The sequence below is a fragment of the Setaria italica genome, chromosome IX (assembly GCF_000263155.2).
Source record: "Setaria italica strain Yugu1 chromosome IX, Setaria_italica_v2.0, whole genome shotgun sequence".
In the NCBI taxonomy this organism is placed as follows: Eukaryota; Viridiplantae; Streptophyta; class Magnoliopsida; order Poales; family Poaceae; genus Setaria; species Setaria italica.
This window is the reverse complement of record NC_028458.1, coordinates 37,574,084-37,592,314: the sequence shown is the minus strand read 5'-3', so window position 1 is coordinate 37,592,314 and position 18,231 is coordinate 37,574,084. Positions and strand designations below refer to the sequence as shown.

The 18,231-nt window shown below is 51.1% G+C and overlaps 1 protein-coding gene and 1 long non-coding RNA gene across 3 annotated transcripts; both read right to left on the bottom strand.

Moving 5' to 3' along the window:
• Positions 1-10,303: 10,303 nt before the first annotated feature.
• Positions 10,304-14,444, bottom strand: LOC101754320. Of its 2 annotated transcripts, none has more exons than XR_215906.3 (8): positions 14,269-14,444; positions 14,124-14,159; positions 13,997-14,038; positions 13,852-13,893; positions 13,665-13,749; positions 12,908-12,978; positions 12,480-12,552; positions 10,304-10,948 (listed from the first exon to the last, which is right to left on the bottom strand). It is a non-coding gene; the product is annotated as an uncharacterized LOC101754320 (long non-coding RNA). The 2 variants fall into 2 exon arrangements; XR_001162945.2 differs by having other exon boundaries at positions 13,665-13,746; positions 14,269-14,442.
• Positions 14,445-16,566: 2,122 nt separating this feature from the next.
• LOC101753923 (GATA transcription factor 2) lies at positions 16,567-18,225 on the bottom strand. The gene is made up of 2 exons (XM_004983621.2): positions 17,708-18,225; positions 16,567-17,550 (listed from the first exon to the last, which is right to left on the bottom strand). The coding sequence occupies exons 1-2, from the start codon at positions 18,077-18,079 to the stop codon at positions 16,819-16,821; spliced, it is 1,104 nt and encodes a 367-aa protein (XP_004983678.1). The 5' UTR covers positions 18,080-18,225; the 3' UTR covers positions 16,567-16,818.
• Positions 18,226-18,231: the final 6 nt, after the last annotated feature.

Sequence of the window (18,231 nt, the reverse complement as noted above, 5' to 3'; positions counted from 1 at the left end):
TTTGGCAATCTTTTGAACACCTCTATGTGTGTCAGTTCTTAATAATCAGGGTCAGAGATATTAGGTTCTATAATTCGGCAATTTAGGTCCTACGATGAAGTATTGTAGGCTATACAATATAGAAATTTAGCAACCATGGATAAGCAAGTTTTGGCGTATGATTTATAAGTTCAGAAACTAGAAGCTTATCAGTTTAGCTTTGTGTAAGAAAGTGAAGCTTTTAATTTTGCTATGGGCATGACATAGCACAGTTGGTACTAGAACTTTGTTTCCTGCAGCAGCAGCATTTGATGGTCCAAATGGTCTCAGCTGCTGCAAGAACAGAAATAACAGCACACATGAAGAGGCTAAGTCCTGACGATGAACGGAGCATTCATGTTACTATAAATCATGTAAAAAAAAGAAAATGTGACTACACAAATTATGTACTGTGCAACCATGCTGTGTCACAGATTCTAAAACTTATTTGTTTGTTTGTATGGGAACACCAATATCGACAATGTTGTAGTTTTCAATGACAATACTTGAATCTGAATAGTGCTTGTTCCATAGCTTCTTGATTGCATCCATAAGAGTGTTGCAGCAGCTTCTGAGATTACCATCTTCAAGTGTCCTCATTGAGTCCAGGACTTCAAAACGATTGTTGCGCAGGTTCAACACAAGAAGGAAGTAGTGCCCAACCTTCTCAAAATCTCTCTTTTCAATCTGTTGCAGAACTGGGAACATAACCTGTGTTTTGAAGTTACTGTCAGAAAACTGGCCAAAAAAAAAAGCAAAGTAGCAAAACTTAAAAAACAGAAAAAGTAACGGAAGAAGAAAAAAGCGTACCATGTGTCGATGATCTAGATGGTTAGTGTTTTTTCTGAATACACGCTTGACCTCTGACCTATCAAGCTGACCTGATTGCAGATATTCCTAACAAAAAATTGCACACAAAAATGATCAGTACCCTTTGTATATCTCACTAATTAAGTTGGTTGACAAAAAAAGATGCAAGAACTAGAAAAAGCAACTCACAGATACTCGTAGTGGTAAGACTCGCTTTGTGGCCCTCTTGCCTGTGGGGTTGATTACATATAGCCCGAATTCAGTAACGGTGTTTTGTAGCTTCCATTGGGTTTGATTGAGTTTGCCAGCTCATCCAACGTGATATGGAAATCCCAGTAGTTGATAATTATGATGCTGTGGGGTCATATGAAAAAAAAAACAAGCACAGACAAAGTAAAAATATATCAGTTGTGGGCATTATGTTGCAGAAAAAAGGAATGTGGTATTGAAAGAAAAAAAAACGAAGGATGACTTACCCTTTGCTGGTTTTGTTGCTTGATCTTGTTGATGGCCCATTGCTTGTCAAAACAGCATTGTATACCTTGCATACAGCCTTGCTGCACTTGAATGACCTTTTTTATGCAAAATCAACTAATGGCGATTGCAAAGCAGCAGTTCTCTTGAGCTCCCTCCTTGGTGCAGGTTGGTAAGCTGGTGTAACAGAAGAGTTAACACTGGCCGGCTCTTGTGGTGTCACTGGGAGAGTTACCATTGTTGCTTGTGCAGATGGTGTTGCCCCCCGTGCTTCCTTAACCTCTGTCCTCCTTTAATTCACTGGTTGTTGCCTCTGCAACCACAGGAGATTTGAGGTTTCTCATTCGAACCTTATTTAAGGCATCTTTTTCGATCTTCATCCAAAATTCTTCCTCTATCCCATCTAGAGTACACAGATCCGGGTTCAGCTTACCATGTCTGACCCATGTTATTGAACTGATCCTGCTGTTTTGCTTGTATCGGTGTTTTTGAGTGGCCAGCAAGTTGGGTTGCTTCTGGTTCATCAATGAACTTCATGATGTTGCACTCTGGAGGTGTGAAATCCAGTGAATTGCTCTCATTGCGATAGGCGGTGAACTGCGTTTTCCAACAGCGATTTATCAGCCGATTTGGTCCTCCTGTGACTGCACCCTTGATCTGAATTGTTCCCCTTTGCTGCACTAAATGAATCATCTCCTGCAGGGTTGATTTCTGGCAACCTTTGTTAGGATCTGAACTGTAACTCTCATCGAGAGGATGGCACTAGAAAGAGTTGGGATAATTTTCTGGGTTTTCTTTCCACAATAACATGTCCAACCAAGGGTTGGGGATACATATTTATAGCTTGCCTAGCAGCCAACCAGCCAAGCATCAAGGCATATGCTAGTCTAAGATGCCTTTAATGCTGTCCTTTGATGTTGTCCTATCTAGTCTAAGATGCCTAGGACTATCCTACCCTAAAAGTAGTCAACAAAGTGGTGCTGCAGCAAGTATATGCTGCAGCCCCACTGTCCTTCAGTCAAAAACAGCTGCAGTCCCACAAGGACCAGCAGCACAAGACCTAGTACAGCAGCTGGTCCTAAGACCAGCAGCAAGACAACCAGCAGCAAGACTTATCCAGCATTCTCTCCCTAAGTCTTATGCGTCATCTTATGGGAAAGTTGGACCATCCCGGTCCTGGAACAGAGCTCAAGGAACTTGATCCTCCCAAGGGGCTTAATGAGTAGGTCCGCAAGCTGATCCTTGGTGTTGATGTAACTCGCCTTGATGCTTCCTTCCTCCAAGCAGCCTCGGATGAAGTGATACCTCACCCGGATGTGCTTGCTCTGCTCATGAAAAATGGGGTTCTTTGCCAGGGCTAGAGCAGACTTGCTGTCCACCCTGAGCTCCACCGCTCTAGTGTCTCTGCCAAGGAGATCACCGAGCAGTCGGGCAAGCCAAAGAGCCTGAGTCGAAGCAGTGGAGGCCGCTATGTACTCGGCCTCGCAGCTGGACAGCGCCACCACCTGTTGCTTGACCGACTGCCAGCTAACAAGGCACTTGCCAAGGAAGAAGAGAATCCCGCTCGTGCTCTTGCTGGTGTCGATGTCGTCGGCGTGGTCGCTGTCGCTATACCCGACGAAGTGTGCCGCCCCGAGACACCTTGGGTAGAAGAGACCGTGGTCCAGGGTCCCCGCAACGTAGCGGACGATCCTCTTCACGGCCTGCTGGTGCTCCATTGTCGGTCGCTGCATGAACCGACTGACGTAGCCGATGGAGAATGCCAAGTCCGGTCGTGTGTGGGCGAGGTAGCGAAGGCTCCCCACAAGAAGCCGGTACTGCGTAGCGTCTACCTCCTCCGTCGTGTTGTCGCGGCTCAGCTTCAGCCTCTCCTCCATCGGAGTGAGAGCTGGGTTGCAGTCGGTGAGCCCGGCTAGCTCCACGACACACTTGGCGTAGGCGGTCTGTCGAAGCGTGATCCCGGAATCATCCTGGTGCACCTCGATCCCCAGGTAGAAGGAGAGAGGCCCCAGGTCACTCATCTGGAAGGTGGCCTTCATTTCTTCCATGAACGCCGCCACCTCCGCATCCTTGGTGCCGGTGATCACCAAGTCGTCGACGTAGACACCTACCAGCAGGGCATTTTCTCCATTGCCCCGCCGGTAGATGGCCGTCTCGTGCGGGCTTTGCTCGAAGCCCATCCCTTTGAGCGTGGAATCCAACTTGGCATTCCACGCCCTCGGTGCCTGCCGCAGGCCATAGAGGGCCTTGCGCAAGCGTAGCACCTTGCCCTCCTTGCCGGGGATCGCAAAACCCGGCGGCTGGTGCACGTAGACCTCCTCCTTCAAGTCGTCGTTAAGAAACGCCGACTTGACGTCCATGTGATGAACGCGCCAGCCTTCCTGGGCGGCCAGCGCAAGGAGGAGTCACACGGACTCTGGCGAAAGCATCGTCGAAGTCGATCCCCTCTTGCTGCACGAACCCGCGTGCCACCAAGCGAGCCTTGTGCTTGACGATGGCACCGGCTTCATCCCTCTTCAGGTTGAACACCCACTTAAGGGTGATCGCGCGGTGACCACGAGGGAGATCAGCAAGCTCCCAGGTACGGTTCTTCTCAACCGCGTCCATCTCCGACTGCATCGCGACGCGCCATGCCGCGTGTCTCTCGGCCTCCGCGAAAGACCGAGGCTCGCCATCATCGCACGCAAGGTGCAACTGTGCCTCCAGGTCATGAGGCACCAGTCCCAGCACCGGCCGGTCGTCCAGATCTTCCATCATACGGTACCGCAACTGCTCGCCGTCGTGGTACGCGTCGATGCGCTCCTTGTCGTGAGAGAGCGGAGTAGCGAACTCCACCGGGCTGTGCTCGACATGAGCTGGTCTCGTAGTAGGCGTGCCCGGAGGGGTGGCCGTTGGTGCTAGAGTACGTGGCATCACCGGCTGTGGTGGTGCTGGCGAGAGTCTCATCGCAGCCGAAGTCGCGGCTGGAGAGCGTGGTGCTGCCGGAGTAGCACGCGTCGGAGTTGGTGGAGGTTCGGGGACTGGGGTAGGCGCGCTCGGCGAAGGAGAGCTGCCTACTCCCCCAGCTCCCTCAAAGTGGACGTACTTGACAGTGAAATCGTCGTACGTCGGAGTCGAACCGTCATCCACCGCCTTGTCCCACGCCCAACCTTGCCCTTCGTCGAACACAACATCGCACGCTGTGCGCACACGCTATATCTCCGGGTCGAGAATGCGGTAGTCCTTCGAGCCCTCCGCGTAGCCGATGAACACTCCTGGAGTGCTCCTGTTGTCAAGCTTGCCGATGTGGCCAAGCTCCTTGGCAAACGCGAGGCAGCCGAAGACCCGCAGGTGGGACACCGCCGGCTTGCGCCCATGCCAAGCCTCATATGGCGTCCTACCGTCGAGCGCCTTGGTGGGCGAGCGGTTGAGGATATAGACAGCCATCACCACCGCCTCTCCCCAGAGAACAGCCGGCATCCCCCTCCGCTTGAGGAGGGCCCGAGTCATCCCCACAACCGTCTGGTTGCGCCGCTCAACGACGCCGTTCTGCTGCGGGCTGTACGGCGCGGAGTAGTGGCGTTGAATGCCCTCATCAGCGCAGTGAATTCGCCGCCGTTGTCGGTGCGCAGCACGCGCAGCTTGCGGCCGCACTCCACCTCCGCAGCAGCCTGCGTGCGCCTGATGGTGTCCGCAGCCTCCCCCTTGCTGCCGAGGACCATCACCCACATGTAGCGGGAGAGGTCATCGACAAGCAGCAAGAAGTAGCGTTGTCCTCCAGGTGTGACCGGTGTCACCGGGCCACACAAGTCCCCATGCACGAGCTCGAGCCGCTCCTTGGCTCGGAAGCTCGCCTGCTGGGGAAAGGGGAGCCGCCTCTGCTTTGTCAACACACAGACATCGCAGAACTGCTCCACATGATCGAGACATGGTAGGCCTCGCACCATCTCCTTGGCACTGAGCTGCTTCAGGGCCTCGAAGTGAAGGTGCCCGAAGCGCTCGTGCCACTGCCACACCTTGTCGTCCCGACGAGCAGCGAGTTAGAAGGGTTGTGCCACCTACACATTAAGGATGTAGAGTCGATTTGCGCCTCTGGTTACCTTGGCAAGAAGGCGACGGCGACAGTCCCAAATCTTCATGACTCCCTCGTCGATCACCACACGCAAACCGTTCTCTTCCAGCTGTCCTAGGCTGATGATAGAGTTCCTCAGCGCGGGAATGTAGTACACTCCGGTGAGCAGCCTGTGCTCTCCAGACTCGGCGGTGAAAATGACGGAGCTGACGCCCTTGATCTCTACGCCGGAGGCATCCCCAAACTTGACGATGCCTCGGACACTAGAGTCAAGCTCGGTGAAGAACTCCCGCCGACCGGTCATGTGCTGGGTAGCACCGGTGTCGAGGCACCACCCCTCACTCTTATCGTTGCTGGAGCCGTCGCCGAGGAAGGCGTGTGCCCTCGGCTCGTCAAGGTGGAGGAGAACCGCTGCGACCGATGCCGCTGGAGTTAGCTCGATGCTTGCATGTGCCAAGAGCAGAGCCGGGTCCTCCTCCTCCGCTAGTGCGACATGAGCCTGGCCGCATCTTGGTTGTCGACAGTCCTTGGCCCAATGGCCAAGCCTGCCACAGTTGCAGCACGCATCGTCTCGTGGCGGCCTGTGCTCGCCGGCGGCACCACCCTGGGCGCCTCCTCGCGCGCCGCCAGCACTACCCTAGGTGCCTCCTCACGTGCCGCCCTCGGCGCCTCGTCGCGCCTTGGGCGCCTTGCGTGGCTTGCCGCGCCTACGGCCACCTGTCAAGGAAGAAGGCTCCCCCTTCTTCCGATCACCCTGGCGGGCCTCCCACTACTCCTGAGTGAAATGGAGCTTCCCGCCAATGATGACAGGCCCTAAGGGAGGTTGTGACTCGTTGCTGTCGACGACCTTGAGGCGACCTATCGCCTCCTCGATCGACATCCTGGAGAGGTCCAGCAGAGACTCGATCGAGCGAGCAATCTGCTTGTACTTCTCGGGTACGCAGCGGAGGAGCTTCTCGACAGCTCTCTCCTCGCCATAGGTGTCGTCACCGTACTGCACCATCTTCTGCAACAGAGTGTTGAGACGGAGAGCAAAGTCATCAACGTCCTCACCTGGCTTGAAGGCCAGGTTCTCCTATTCCTTGCGAAGTGCCTGCAGTGTGGACTTGCGGACGCGGTCGCTGCCGATGTGTGCCGCAGCGATGGCGTCCCAAGCCTCCTTGGCAGTCCGCTTCTGGGAAAGCGAGAACTGCATCTCGAGCAGGACTACAGCGATGAGGGCGTCCAGCGCCCGTCGATCCTCATCGTAGTCGACGTCACCGTACCGGACTGCCTCCCACATGTGCCGCACCTGGAGCCTCACCCTCATCACCGCGGCCCACTCGACGTAGTTGGTCTTGGTGAGGGTAGGCCACCCACCACTGGGGCCGACTTCCCTAACAACAGCATGGGCCCCGTGGCGACCATGACGGCCCTCCGGGAAGGGAGAGCCGCGCTGCCTGACAGGGCCGCGCTCTCCGTCGACCCGGCCGCCACACCGCCGATCGAACTCCATCTCTGCCTCCAGCTGGGCAGCCCTCTCCCGCAATCGCTGGACCTCCAATGCGAGGTCGATATGCGGGTCGCCCTGGGAGTCGCGGTCACCATGTCCGCCAGGAACACGGTCGTCGCGCGCGCCCCCGCCAGGAGCGCCGCCGGCGCGTGCACGCCGGTCTGGGCTGCCGTCGCCGCGCCCGCGGGGGTGCACAGCTGCCCACTGCGCCGGCCGTTCCTGCGCCGGCCGTTCCTGCGCCGCCTCCCTTGCTAGCACGAGCTCTACGTCGGTACCGCCATCGGCAGAGGTAGCGCTGCTGATGCTACCGCCACGTAGAGTCTCGAGCTCCGCTGCCGCCGCACATGCGGCATCTACCGTCGCCGCCGCTTCCGCTTCCGTCCTCGCTACAGCCAGCTCCGCCGCCGCCAGCCTTGACGCCCTTGCCGCCGCCGCAGCGGTCTCTGCCGCCACTCGGGTGCGCTCTTCTGCCGCAGTGAGCTCGGCCTCCTGCCAACATCGCGCGCTCGAGGCGACCGAGTGCTAAGATTGCCCTGCGGACATAGCGTGCCACCGGGGGGCTGCGTGGGGAAGAGGCTGCTTCCGACGAGCTGCCGCTTGTCTGCGTAGAGGGGGAGGAGTGAGCAGGGACAGCCGGTGTTTCTGCTACCGGCTGGGGACGAAGGGTGGCTAGGGAGGGATGGGAGTAGGAGATGTTCATGCTACAGGATAGTATGGCTCTGATACTAGTTGTTAGGATCTGAACTGTTACTCTCATCGAGAGGATGGCACTAGGAAGAGTTGGGGCAATTTTCTGGGTTTTCTTTCCACAATAACATGTCCAACCAAGGGTTGGGGATACATATTTATAGCTAGCCTAGCAGCCAACCAGCTAAGCATCAAGGCATATGCTAGTCTAAGATGCCTTTGATGCTGTCCTTTGATGTTGTCCTATCTAGTCTAAGATGCCTAGGACTGTCCTACCCTAAAAGTAGTCAACAAAGTGGTGCTGCAGCAAGCATATGCTGCAGCCCCACTGTCCTTCAGTCAAAAACAGCTGCAGTCCCATAAGGACCAGCAGCACAAGACCTAGTACAGCAGCTGGTCCTTGAAGACCAGCAGCAAGACAACCGGCAGCTAGACTTATCCAGCAACCTTAACCTCCCCTTTCTATCCTCCAAGGTGCATATCTTGCTGGTTGAGGTGGCACCACTTCTAGAAGCACGACATCAAGATCAAATTCGGGTTGTTGCTCTTTGCTGCCTTGATTTGCAGTTTCCTTTATTTTCCTCAGCCTTATGATCAATGGAACATCGTCTTCATCGTCCGCTTCCTCTTGATGTATATTGCTAGCAGGTGCTTGTTCATGCACCCTGCCTGGCAGGGTGCCCTGCTCATCTTTGTCCACTTCCTCATTGCCCTCTGCAATAGGGTGCAGCCCACTGCGGTCGTCGAAAACCATCTTTGACCTTCTCTCCCTTTCTTCATTTCCAGACATTGGCCCTCCTTGTGATGGCAGCCCATCCCCAGCATCATGCACGTCTTCCATCTCCAAGTCATCTTCATCCTCTTGGGGCGGGACTTGGGCATCATCGTCACTGTTGTATGTTTCTTCTTCCTCTCCAAAATCTTCTTCTTCTCCTGGTTCTTCTTCTCCATCATCTTCTTCCTCTTCTTCATCTTCTAACTCTTCTTCATAATCAGAGTCTAATTCCTCATCGTCCGGAATGTCATGATTGGGGAAGGGGGGTGTGGTCCTGTTCCTCTTGGATCTTCTTTGACTTGGCCCAGCCGCGTCTTGTGTTGAAAATCCCATGCTTCCCACTTCCTGGACAAATGTGCTTAGCAATTCCGTGACGCCGCTTAGGACTTTGCCTACAGCATCACATAGCTTCCTCTTGTTCTGCATGAAGTTGTCAAAAAAAAGAAAATATAAAGTCAGCATGCGTGGTGGGTTAAAAAAACATAGAAAAGGGCAAATGCTGCTGCAAAAAAATTGAGAAAGAATATATATGTGGTGACCAGGGGCTATATTTGCTATGTGCAGCAAGCTAATTTACTGTTAACGGTGTGCTAGATTTATTAATTGAATGGTGTAAACTGCCTAATAAAAAGGAAGAAACAAAAAGGAAAGATGCAACACTAATAAAAGTAGGGGGTTGATAATAACATACCTGATCTGCCATTCCTCTGAGAGCCTTTGACGATACAAATTGATGTACGTCGTCCACTGTGAAGAGTGAGTTCTGAACAGTTGTATTGGCTGACGGTTTGAGCTACAAATTCATTGGAGAGCGTGTTAGGACAGAGTGAAAAAGTTCAGAAAATGAACCTCATCCAGAAAGCTTCTAGAAAAAATATCTAACTCAGTTAAGAAAAGTAAACTAACTCAGTTCAGAAATTTAAACTCAGTTCAGAAAAAGTAGTTGTTCATTTTTAGAAAAGCAAAACTATCTCAGTTCAAAAAGTAGTTTATTTTTTAGAAAAAGCAAACTAACTAAGTGGTTGATGAACAGACAAATCAAAAAACAATTATCACCGAATGAACCATCGTGATTGGTGTCTAGCCTGATGACCTCATGCAAAAGCTTGTTTGTCCACGCTGCTACCCTGGGTTTTGTAGTAGGGATCTGCAGCCTGCCACTATCTAAAGAATCTGCATATAGATCCCGTTTGGCATGGCTCCAACTCCAAGCAGAGCTGCTCCACTCCTGAATTTCAGGTGGAGCCAGCTCTACTCTAGAACTCCAGAATAAAAATGGGGTGTTTGGCTAGACGGGTGCTCTCAACTCCAAAAAAGATCGATTTCAGTGTGGATTGCCATTGTTACCCCCAATTCAGACCCCACTTGTCATCCTCTCTATCCCATCTTCTTCTCCCATCTTCTCCTGCCACATTCTGCTCGGTGCTATCCACGTCAAGCTCCCACAGGGCCGGGGCGGCGACGGGGGCGGAACGGCCACGAGCGGCGGGGGCGGGACGGCCGCGAGCGACGAGCGGCACGACGATAGGCGACGGGGCGGCGACGAGCGGGGAGGCGACGGGCGGCACGACGACAGGGGCAGGACGACGACGAGCAACACGGCGACGAGCGGCAGGCGAGGCTCGACGACGGCGGCGGGGAGACAGCAGGCGGGGCGACAACAGGCGGCGACGGGGGTGGGGAAATAGTCACGGGTTGGAGCTCGGGAGGAACGGAACGAAACGTTTTTTTTGTGTAACTAGTGGTATTGGTGGGTAATTACCCACCAACTCCACGAGGAGGTTCAAAAGAGGTTGTTTTGGAGCAGCAAAAAGGTGCTCCAAAACTCCAGTTCCATTTGCACTACAGCTCCATGGAGTTGGCTGCTCCATGGAATTTTGGAGTTGAGGTGTTTGGCTGGATTTCTTAGTGGAGTTGCTGGAGTTCTGGAGTGAAGCCACGCCAAACACCCCCATAGTATATGTGGTGGAAAAAAAACAAGAATCATGAGAAGACAAAAAAAAAATATAGGGGTACTTAGAGAAGTGGTCAAAAAAGTGCTTAGGAGAACGCAACCCCTCACAGAATTCTTTTTATCAAATTTGGAAGTGGCATCCTTCAATTGGTCGACAACAAACTGTGCCCAGTTCAATTTCTTCACGCTTGATAGGTCGATTATAGATGGGTAGCATCTGGGGTTGATTCCCAAGCCAGTCGATTGGCACAAAAATGTTGATACAGCAAGCATCAGCCATGACCTCAGAAAATCTTCATCTGCCTCCTTGTTTGCCTTGACCCTTTGAACAATTGTTTCAATCTTGGGTGCTGTCCCCCGGACAATGCCATACTTCTCATGAATGAAATTGATGGCATCAACATCAAGTTCATACTTCACTGGATCACCCCTGTTTGGCAAACCAAATTTTTCAGCTACAGCCCCTGCTGTCAATGAGATCCTCCCCCTTCCAGGCAAAATGAGTTGCGATGTTTCATGATCGAAACATTGCACCATGATCCAATTTGCGAAATCTGAAGGTATTTGTGAGCATGCAATCTTCAGTAACCCACCAAATTTCACATCTTCTATAGCCTTGCGCTGGTCAACAGTCAGGTGCTTGTATAACTTAACCAGTCTGGAAGGTGTTGCCCTGTGTCTTGGGGCCTAAAAACATACAATGGAGAGCGCGATCAGGTTTGGGGAAAAAAAGGTGTAGGTAAAATGATAAATATTATACATATTTGTACGTATTTTCACATTTGACATTAATACTGTTTATGCCAAAATCAGACACTAAAATGAACACGCACAAAAGCTTAACAAAAAAAATGCCACTTCAGGGATAGAATTCCTTGTTCATGTTATTTACACACAAAAATAATAGCATACTGAACCCATTTGATGAACTACACTGATGAGTCAGAGTTCAGAACTAAAAAAGAACCATATGATTACTGAACTTGCCACCTAAAATTGCACCCAAATAATTGGCACAGAACTAACTGATTGAAAAAAGGGAGAACTGAAATGCTTCATACCCCAGCCACACACCCAAAAAAATAAACTACTAGCTGATGTATTGCATTATGAAGTCTGAAATCTGTAATCACCATAAAATCAATGATTTGATCTGAAGATATGAACATGAATTCTAAAAATAAAAAATGTTCAGCATGTATATAACTATTTTTATTGCCAATAACTTAAGTATCAAGCAGTTAAAATGAGCAACTTATACCAACACGGACAGCGAACATGGACAGCAGAACACAACCCTTGGATGATGGGGCAGGTACCCTCAAAAAGCAAGTATACAGTTTTCACATATAGAACAGAGAACACACCAATTAAAATTAACATGCCAATTAGAAAACTTTCAGGTAGTTAACATACAGAGAACATAGAGGCATCACATCAAAAGCACATACAACCTAACAGTAGGATAGAGAACAGATTTCACCAGAATAAAAGGTAGAAGGACTACAGTATTGGAACAATATCAAGTGTTTTATAAAAGAAAGCTAAAACAATAAAATTGTTAACCATGTATATAGGTATTTTATATTGGCTAATTAAAGTATTACATTTTGCCTATTTATGAACCATATAATTGCATAATCTTAACTATATTATTGCCTTATTAGTAACATGTTGTTGCCTAATTAAGAAGCATATATTTGTTAGTTTTCTGTCCAAATCATTGACTAATGGGGTTGGAATATGTATCTCATCAAACTAAGGGGGTGTTTGGATATGAGGTGCTAAACTTTAACAATGTCACATCGGATGTTCGGATGCTAATTAGGAGAACTAAATATGAGCTAATTATAAAATTAATTGCAGAACCCTGTGCTAATTCGCGAGACGAATCTATTAAGTCTAATTAATCCACCATTAGCAAATGGTTACTTTAGCACCACATTGTCAAATCATGGACTAATTAGGCTTAATAGATGATAGTCTCGCGAATTACACTCGAACTGTGCAATTAGATTTGTAATTAGTCTATATTTAATACTTCTAATTAGCATCCAAACATCCGATGTGATGGGTGTTAAACTTTAACAGGTTGGAGCCAAACAGGCCCTAACTCAGTTTCAAAAAGTACTGAAGAAACTGGATAAAAACTTTGGGGATAAAAAGACTAGATAGAAGTTCCAAAAAACAAGAGCTTAAACAAATTTGAGGGCCATACCGCATTGTTCGCTACTGCACGTGCTGGTCTCTCTCTTTGTACTCTAGGCATTGTATGAACTGATTGCTTCCATCTTGATTTGATACAGGAACATTTCCAAATGAAAACAAAATTTTAAAAAAAAATATAATCAGTAGGTGCTGAGTTATTCTGGTGTGACAAAAAATGGTATGGAAAAAATAATCAGAAGGTGCTGATTTGCATGCATCAGGGGGGCCACCACACCGGGGATTACAGGGTATCCAGGATTGCTCCCACATACCACATACCAACTCCGCTGGATTTTTACGGCCCAAGTAAAGACTTATGCAGAATCAGCACCCCCTGGAGGGAAAAAAATGTTTGACCACTAATCCTAAACGTGTTTGTCATTAAGTAGCAATGCATGGTTATTGTTACTGCATAACTGATAGAGAAAAAAAACTGACCTTCGTATTGTGTTTTATTCCTCTACTTCCACAAACTTGCTTCTCTATATTTGAAGATCCTGCTCCCCAGCCTGCCACAGAAACCGAGGTGAAAATAAAAGTGAGCACAAAAGTAAAACTCAAAAAAAAGGGCGCTGATTGGGAATCTAGAAAGCCACATTAAAAATTTTGTTGAAAAAAATACATGAACAAGAAACAGCACTTGTAGCATTTAGAATATTTAGAAAAAGAAAAAAGGCACAGAGCATTCAGATCCCCCTTAGTTGTTTGGGTGCACATTCCAGAAAAAAAGAGAGAAAACACACAGAATTGAATTCAGATGCTGTTGCTGCTGCATGAATTGAATTCTAGTGCCCTCTAGGCTATGATGCCTATAGCAAAACGAAAAGCTTAACCAGGGATGCTAAAATTATGCAAACAGAAATGATAAGCTATAAAATTCTTAATTTATAAATCATACTACAAACTTGCTTAACCTGGGATGCTAAATTTCTATATTCTGTGGCCTACAATGCTTCATCGTAGGACCTAAATTGCTTCATCATAGCCTATGCTGTTGCTGAATTATTGAGAAATGACACACAAAAGATTGCCGAAAGTACTAAGAATCATGTTTCAGAAAAAATAACATATATGTTCATTATGAACAAACGAATGTGCGACATTAAAATCTCGCACACACCATACATATCGCCCATCAATAATACTGAATCAAGTATGGCTTGAAAAAGGTAGTAAAAAAACAGTTGATGCATACCTTTGTGTGAACCCCCAAAACACCCCCTCCTCTCTGATCTTCCTCCACCGCAGCGGTCTGACGGTCGATTAGCCACTGAAAACTGCTGCGCAAAAATGGATGTCAAAAACACCTCAGCCTAAGACGAGATATGTAGGGGGACTAGTGACTAAGTTATCGATGGGTGATTCGAACAAAAACACCTCACCTCCGTGCGCTGGGCCTCACGCTCCCCAATCCGCAGAAACAACTGCGCAAAAATAATAAGAGAGAAATCAGGCGAAAAAAATCAAAAGCCCCCCCAACCAAAAAATGAATGGAAACCCGCGGGGATTCAACGAACGAAACCTCACCTCCGTGCGCGATAGGCTTGCGCTCTCCAATCCGCCGAAAACCTGCGTAGACAACAGGTGAAAAAATCGATCAACCCCCCCCCCCAAACCAAAAATGATCGACCCCTATTAAACGAACAACCCTCACCTCCTTGGATCCGTGCGCGCTCGGTCTCACGCTGGCCTACCCCCCACCACGAGAGCCCCATGCGGAAAACACATTGCGAACAAAATCAGAGGAAATTGGGCGAAAAAATGAATGAAAATAGATGGGGATTCGATGAACAACACACCACCGAGCGCGCTCCATCGCTTCAATGTCTTCGATCTGGAGTTCCGCCGCCGCTGATAGATGGATCCGAGGTGATCCGAAGATGCGGTGGAGAAATCGCCGGGAGGAGAGGAGAGAGAGAAACCCTAGAGAGAGAGGGGAGCGGTGGAAATGAGAGGGCGAAAGAGACGAACAGGCGCGCGGCCGGAGATTTGAACAGTTTCGCTCGATTAGTATGACTAGTGGGCCCCGGCTGGGAATTGGACCGACGCGCTGGAATCGCACTGACGCACGCGGCTGTGGTTTCTGGCAGCTGTTGGATGCTGGGCGGACGGTGGATCAAACCGGCCGTTCCGACCAACAAAAAGACGGCCGGCCGCAGTATATAGTCTTTACCAAATAATAAATGGCAATAATAATTTGCAAACTGGAGGTTGCGGACCTCGTGGACTATATATAACAAATGGGTTCACTCACTCCTTCGTAGTGCTTTGCCTCGTTTCGGCCCAACAGGCCCGGTTAGTTTTTGGCATATTTGCTTTAGCTTATAAGCCGGCTGAAAAGTTGAAACAGCTGATTTGTTGTGAGAGGAAAACACTGTTTGATAACTGATAAGCCGACTGAATAAGCTGAAGCGAACACGCTGTTTGTTTGAAGTCCCATTGTCCTCGTATCGATCGAGCACTCAGCACGAGCCACCTCGCCGTGCACTGCAGACTGCTGACTGCAGCGGGCAAGTGGCAGCGAGCGCAAGCCAATCGAGCGCGGGCAGAGGCTGGCGCGACGCCGCCCGCACTTCAACGTCGGCGCGACGAGAAACCAAGGGCGTGCTGGCAGAGCCGACCAGGACAAGTGTCTTCCCTGCACGCGTTCCTGGCAAGTGGCTGTGCCTGCATGGGCAAGTGTCAAATCGAGCAGCTGCTGCGCAGCGTGACAGCCGAGATAACTACTCGGGTCGTATCAGCCGAGCCCTCTCCTCGTCGTCTCCGTCTCCGTGCAAGTCCAGCTCCAGCAGGACCTCGTGTTCGACCGGTTCGCATGCGCTGGACGTGCTCGCCGATGTTCCTTCGTGCTGCACGTTGGGTCATTTCACCGGCAGACCATCAGAGTTCCTGGCGGATGGGGCACATCTGTCACGTCAAGCTAAGGGCTGCGGCTACTTTAGGATCAACAAGGAAAGTGTCGCCCATGCTTTCCTTAAGTTGTAACACGGCCACGGATTGGATGCATCCATCTCTCAATGCGGAACTCCTCTCTCTCTCTCTCTCAAGGATCTCAATGGCAACCGCGGTTGGATCGTGTGAAATCACTACTTCTTGTTTAGAGCATTCAAGTCACCCATTGATAAATAGAAAGAACACTTGCCATATGAGATTTCAGATTTTACCTGTGGTTTGCTATTTAATTCTCCATGCTTTGCTACTTAGCCACTAGTATTTGGTGTGTTAGGCCGGGTCATGTACATACACACTGGGCATAAAAGAAGTGTATAGCTACGACTTTGCGAGCAAACGGAACGTGATTGTTTAGTACGGGCAGTACGCAGCCAATCAAACGCGGCACAATATACGGGCACCCCGGAGACCACGGCCACATGGAAGTCGGCAGAGGTCGCATGCCCACACACTCCATGGCCACAAGGAGCTCGGCCCCAAGCCCGCTTTACTCGCCCTGCCTTTTGCGCAGCCCCACGGAGAAAACAAACGCCGAGAAAAGTCGGGGGGAGAAAGACGATTGCATGATGCTAATAAGTGAGGAGAGAAGGAAAGATCGATGATGATGATATGGGGGGGGGGGGGGGGTATCAACAAGGGGGGGGACACTTGACCCAGCCCGGAGCATCGCCCACTCTTTCCCCTGCCAAAAAGGCCGCGATAGGGCCAAGTCACGTGCTGGCCCACCCACCATTCCCGGCTCTCACCCCGCCTCCTCTCTTTTCCTCCATTGAATTGAAAAGCTTGACCTACCGGTGAGGAAAAAAGAAGCATGGAGTAGGAGTAATAACCACGAGGAAAGCTGTCGCAACCCAATGAGCAATGTACTCCGATGCAGGTAACTAGGTAAAGAGGAAAAAATCCCACCCAAAACTAACAGAAAAAGTGAACGACGACGACGTATAAGTTTCGTTCGTTTCTTTGAAAATTGTCGAGGAGATATGTCTGTCATTCACTTAAGAAGATGCATGGCACTCGCGCGCTCACGTTCCACGCATACCTACCAGCGGAGCAGTACGGATGGAATGCGTGCCATAACTAATATGCTTGCTAAATCACAATCAGGACCATTCGTGTACTCGATACATGACGTTTTAGGTGCATGATTGCTCACAAAACAACCACAATTATACCAACAGAATTCATTGATCTCTCATAGAACTTAGAAGCAGGGAGGTAGTAGTAGGTACCAACAATTTAATAATTAACAGAAGAAAGAGAACGGAAAATATCTGGAATACGCATGGCGATCGAAGAAAGAAAAGAAGAAACGGCAGAATTTCATTCGCAAAAGGATCTAAAGTGCTCCATGCATGCAATGCACGGCCAGCTCCCGGGCCTCCTCCGCCGGCTAGCTATTAACACACGCCGTAGTCGCGGAACATGAGCTCCGGCCTCGGCCCGGCGGATCCTGCGGCCGCCGAGGCAGCCGCGGCGGCCGCGGCCGCGTCGCGGTGGCTGCCGCGGATGAGGATCAGCTCCTTCTGGCGGCGCAGCTCCATCACCTTGCGGTGCGAGTTGGAGTGCTGCGTCAGCACGAACGTGGGGCTGGCCGCCGGCCTGTACTCCGGCATGAGGCGCCCGGACTTGAACCGCACGCCGCACGCGTTGCACAGGGTCTTGGGGCCCAGGGGCCCGGTCCGCCACTGCGGCGTCTTCTCCGACGCGCAGTGCGTGCACCGCCGCACGCCGCCCTCCATGCCCACCTCCGCCCCCGCGGCCCCCCCGGGGCCCGGGCTCTTCTTGCCGCGGCTGCCGTTGGCGCCATTCGGCCGCCCCGGCTTGTTCGACGACGGGAAGTCCGAGGACGAGCAGGACGATGATGGCGACGACTGCGATGGCGGGCGCGGCACGAGGGAGTGCCACGCCGCGGCAGCCGCGGCGGTCGCGCGGGAACGCTTGCTACGCGCGCCGCGGCCAGGCGCGGCCGTGACGCAGCTGTCCTGACCACCCGAGTTGCCACCACCGTTGCCGGCCGCGTTAGCAGCAGCGGCCGCCGCCATTGCGGCATGCGAGGAGTAATTCGGCATGTCGGAGTAGGAGTCGTCCACGAACTTGGATAGCCACTCCAGCTCCGCAGCTTCCTCGCTCTGCATCATCATGCATATCGGAATTGTTCAGCGATCTCATACCTGAGAACCTCTCTCTAATTAAAGTAGATAACTAAGCTAGACACACGACATTCATATAGCTAGCTAGTGACATATTAGATGCACGGCAGTTGTGCGATCGTCGTTTGGTGCTTACGGGTATGTAGAACTCGTCGGCGAAGGAGAGGAGCGACGTCTGGTGATCCGACGAGTTGGCGGTGGGCGACGGCTCACCCATAGCTCCCGAGTGATGCCCGTTGTCAGCAGCCGCGGCCCCCGCGGCGGTGGGGAAGAAGTCGTGGGCGCCGGCGCCGGTGGAGAGGTCGAGGAGTTCGTCGACGCGCATGGCGTCGCCCATGGGCGGCATCCCGTAGTAATGGTGGTGATGCGCCGTGGAGTAGCTGGCGCCACCGCTGTGGTGGCTGCTCATCGGCGCGGTGGTGATGCTGGAGGCGTTGTGGTGGCCGTGGTACGTGCCCATCCCCATGCCGAGCTCCACTCCCATGGCCATTTCCCACTCCGATGCCATCGCGGGACACTAGAGCTAAGAGCTAACCGTACGGCGTGGTACTTAATTGGCACCGGGCAGTTCCTTGAGACGAGCAAGAGTGACGCTGCTCGTTCTAGTACGAGCTAGTAGCTGTAGCCTTACTAGGAGGAGTGACGAGAGTGAGTGCGTGC

Excerpts from the sequence above, each read along its gene's own strand:
- LOC101753923 (XM_004983621.2), bottom strand. The coding sequence starts at position 18,079 with ATGGCATCGGAGTGGGAAATGGCCATGGGAGTGGAGCTCGGCATGGGG. Across the intron at positions 17,551-17,707 it reads CCGACGAGTTCTACATACCC|AGCGAGGAAGCTGCGGAGCT; the intron begins GTAAGCACCAAA and ends ATGATGATGCAG.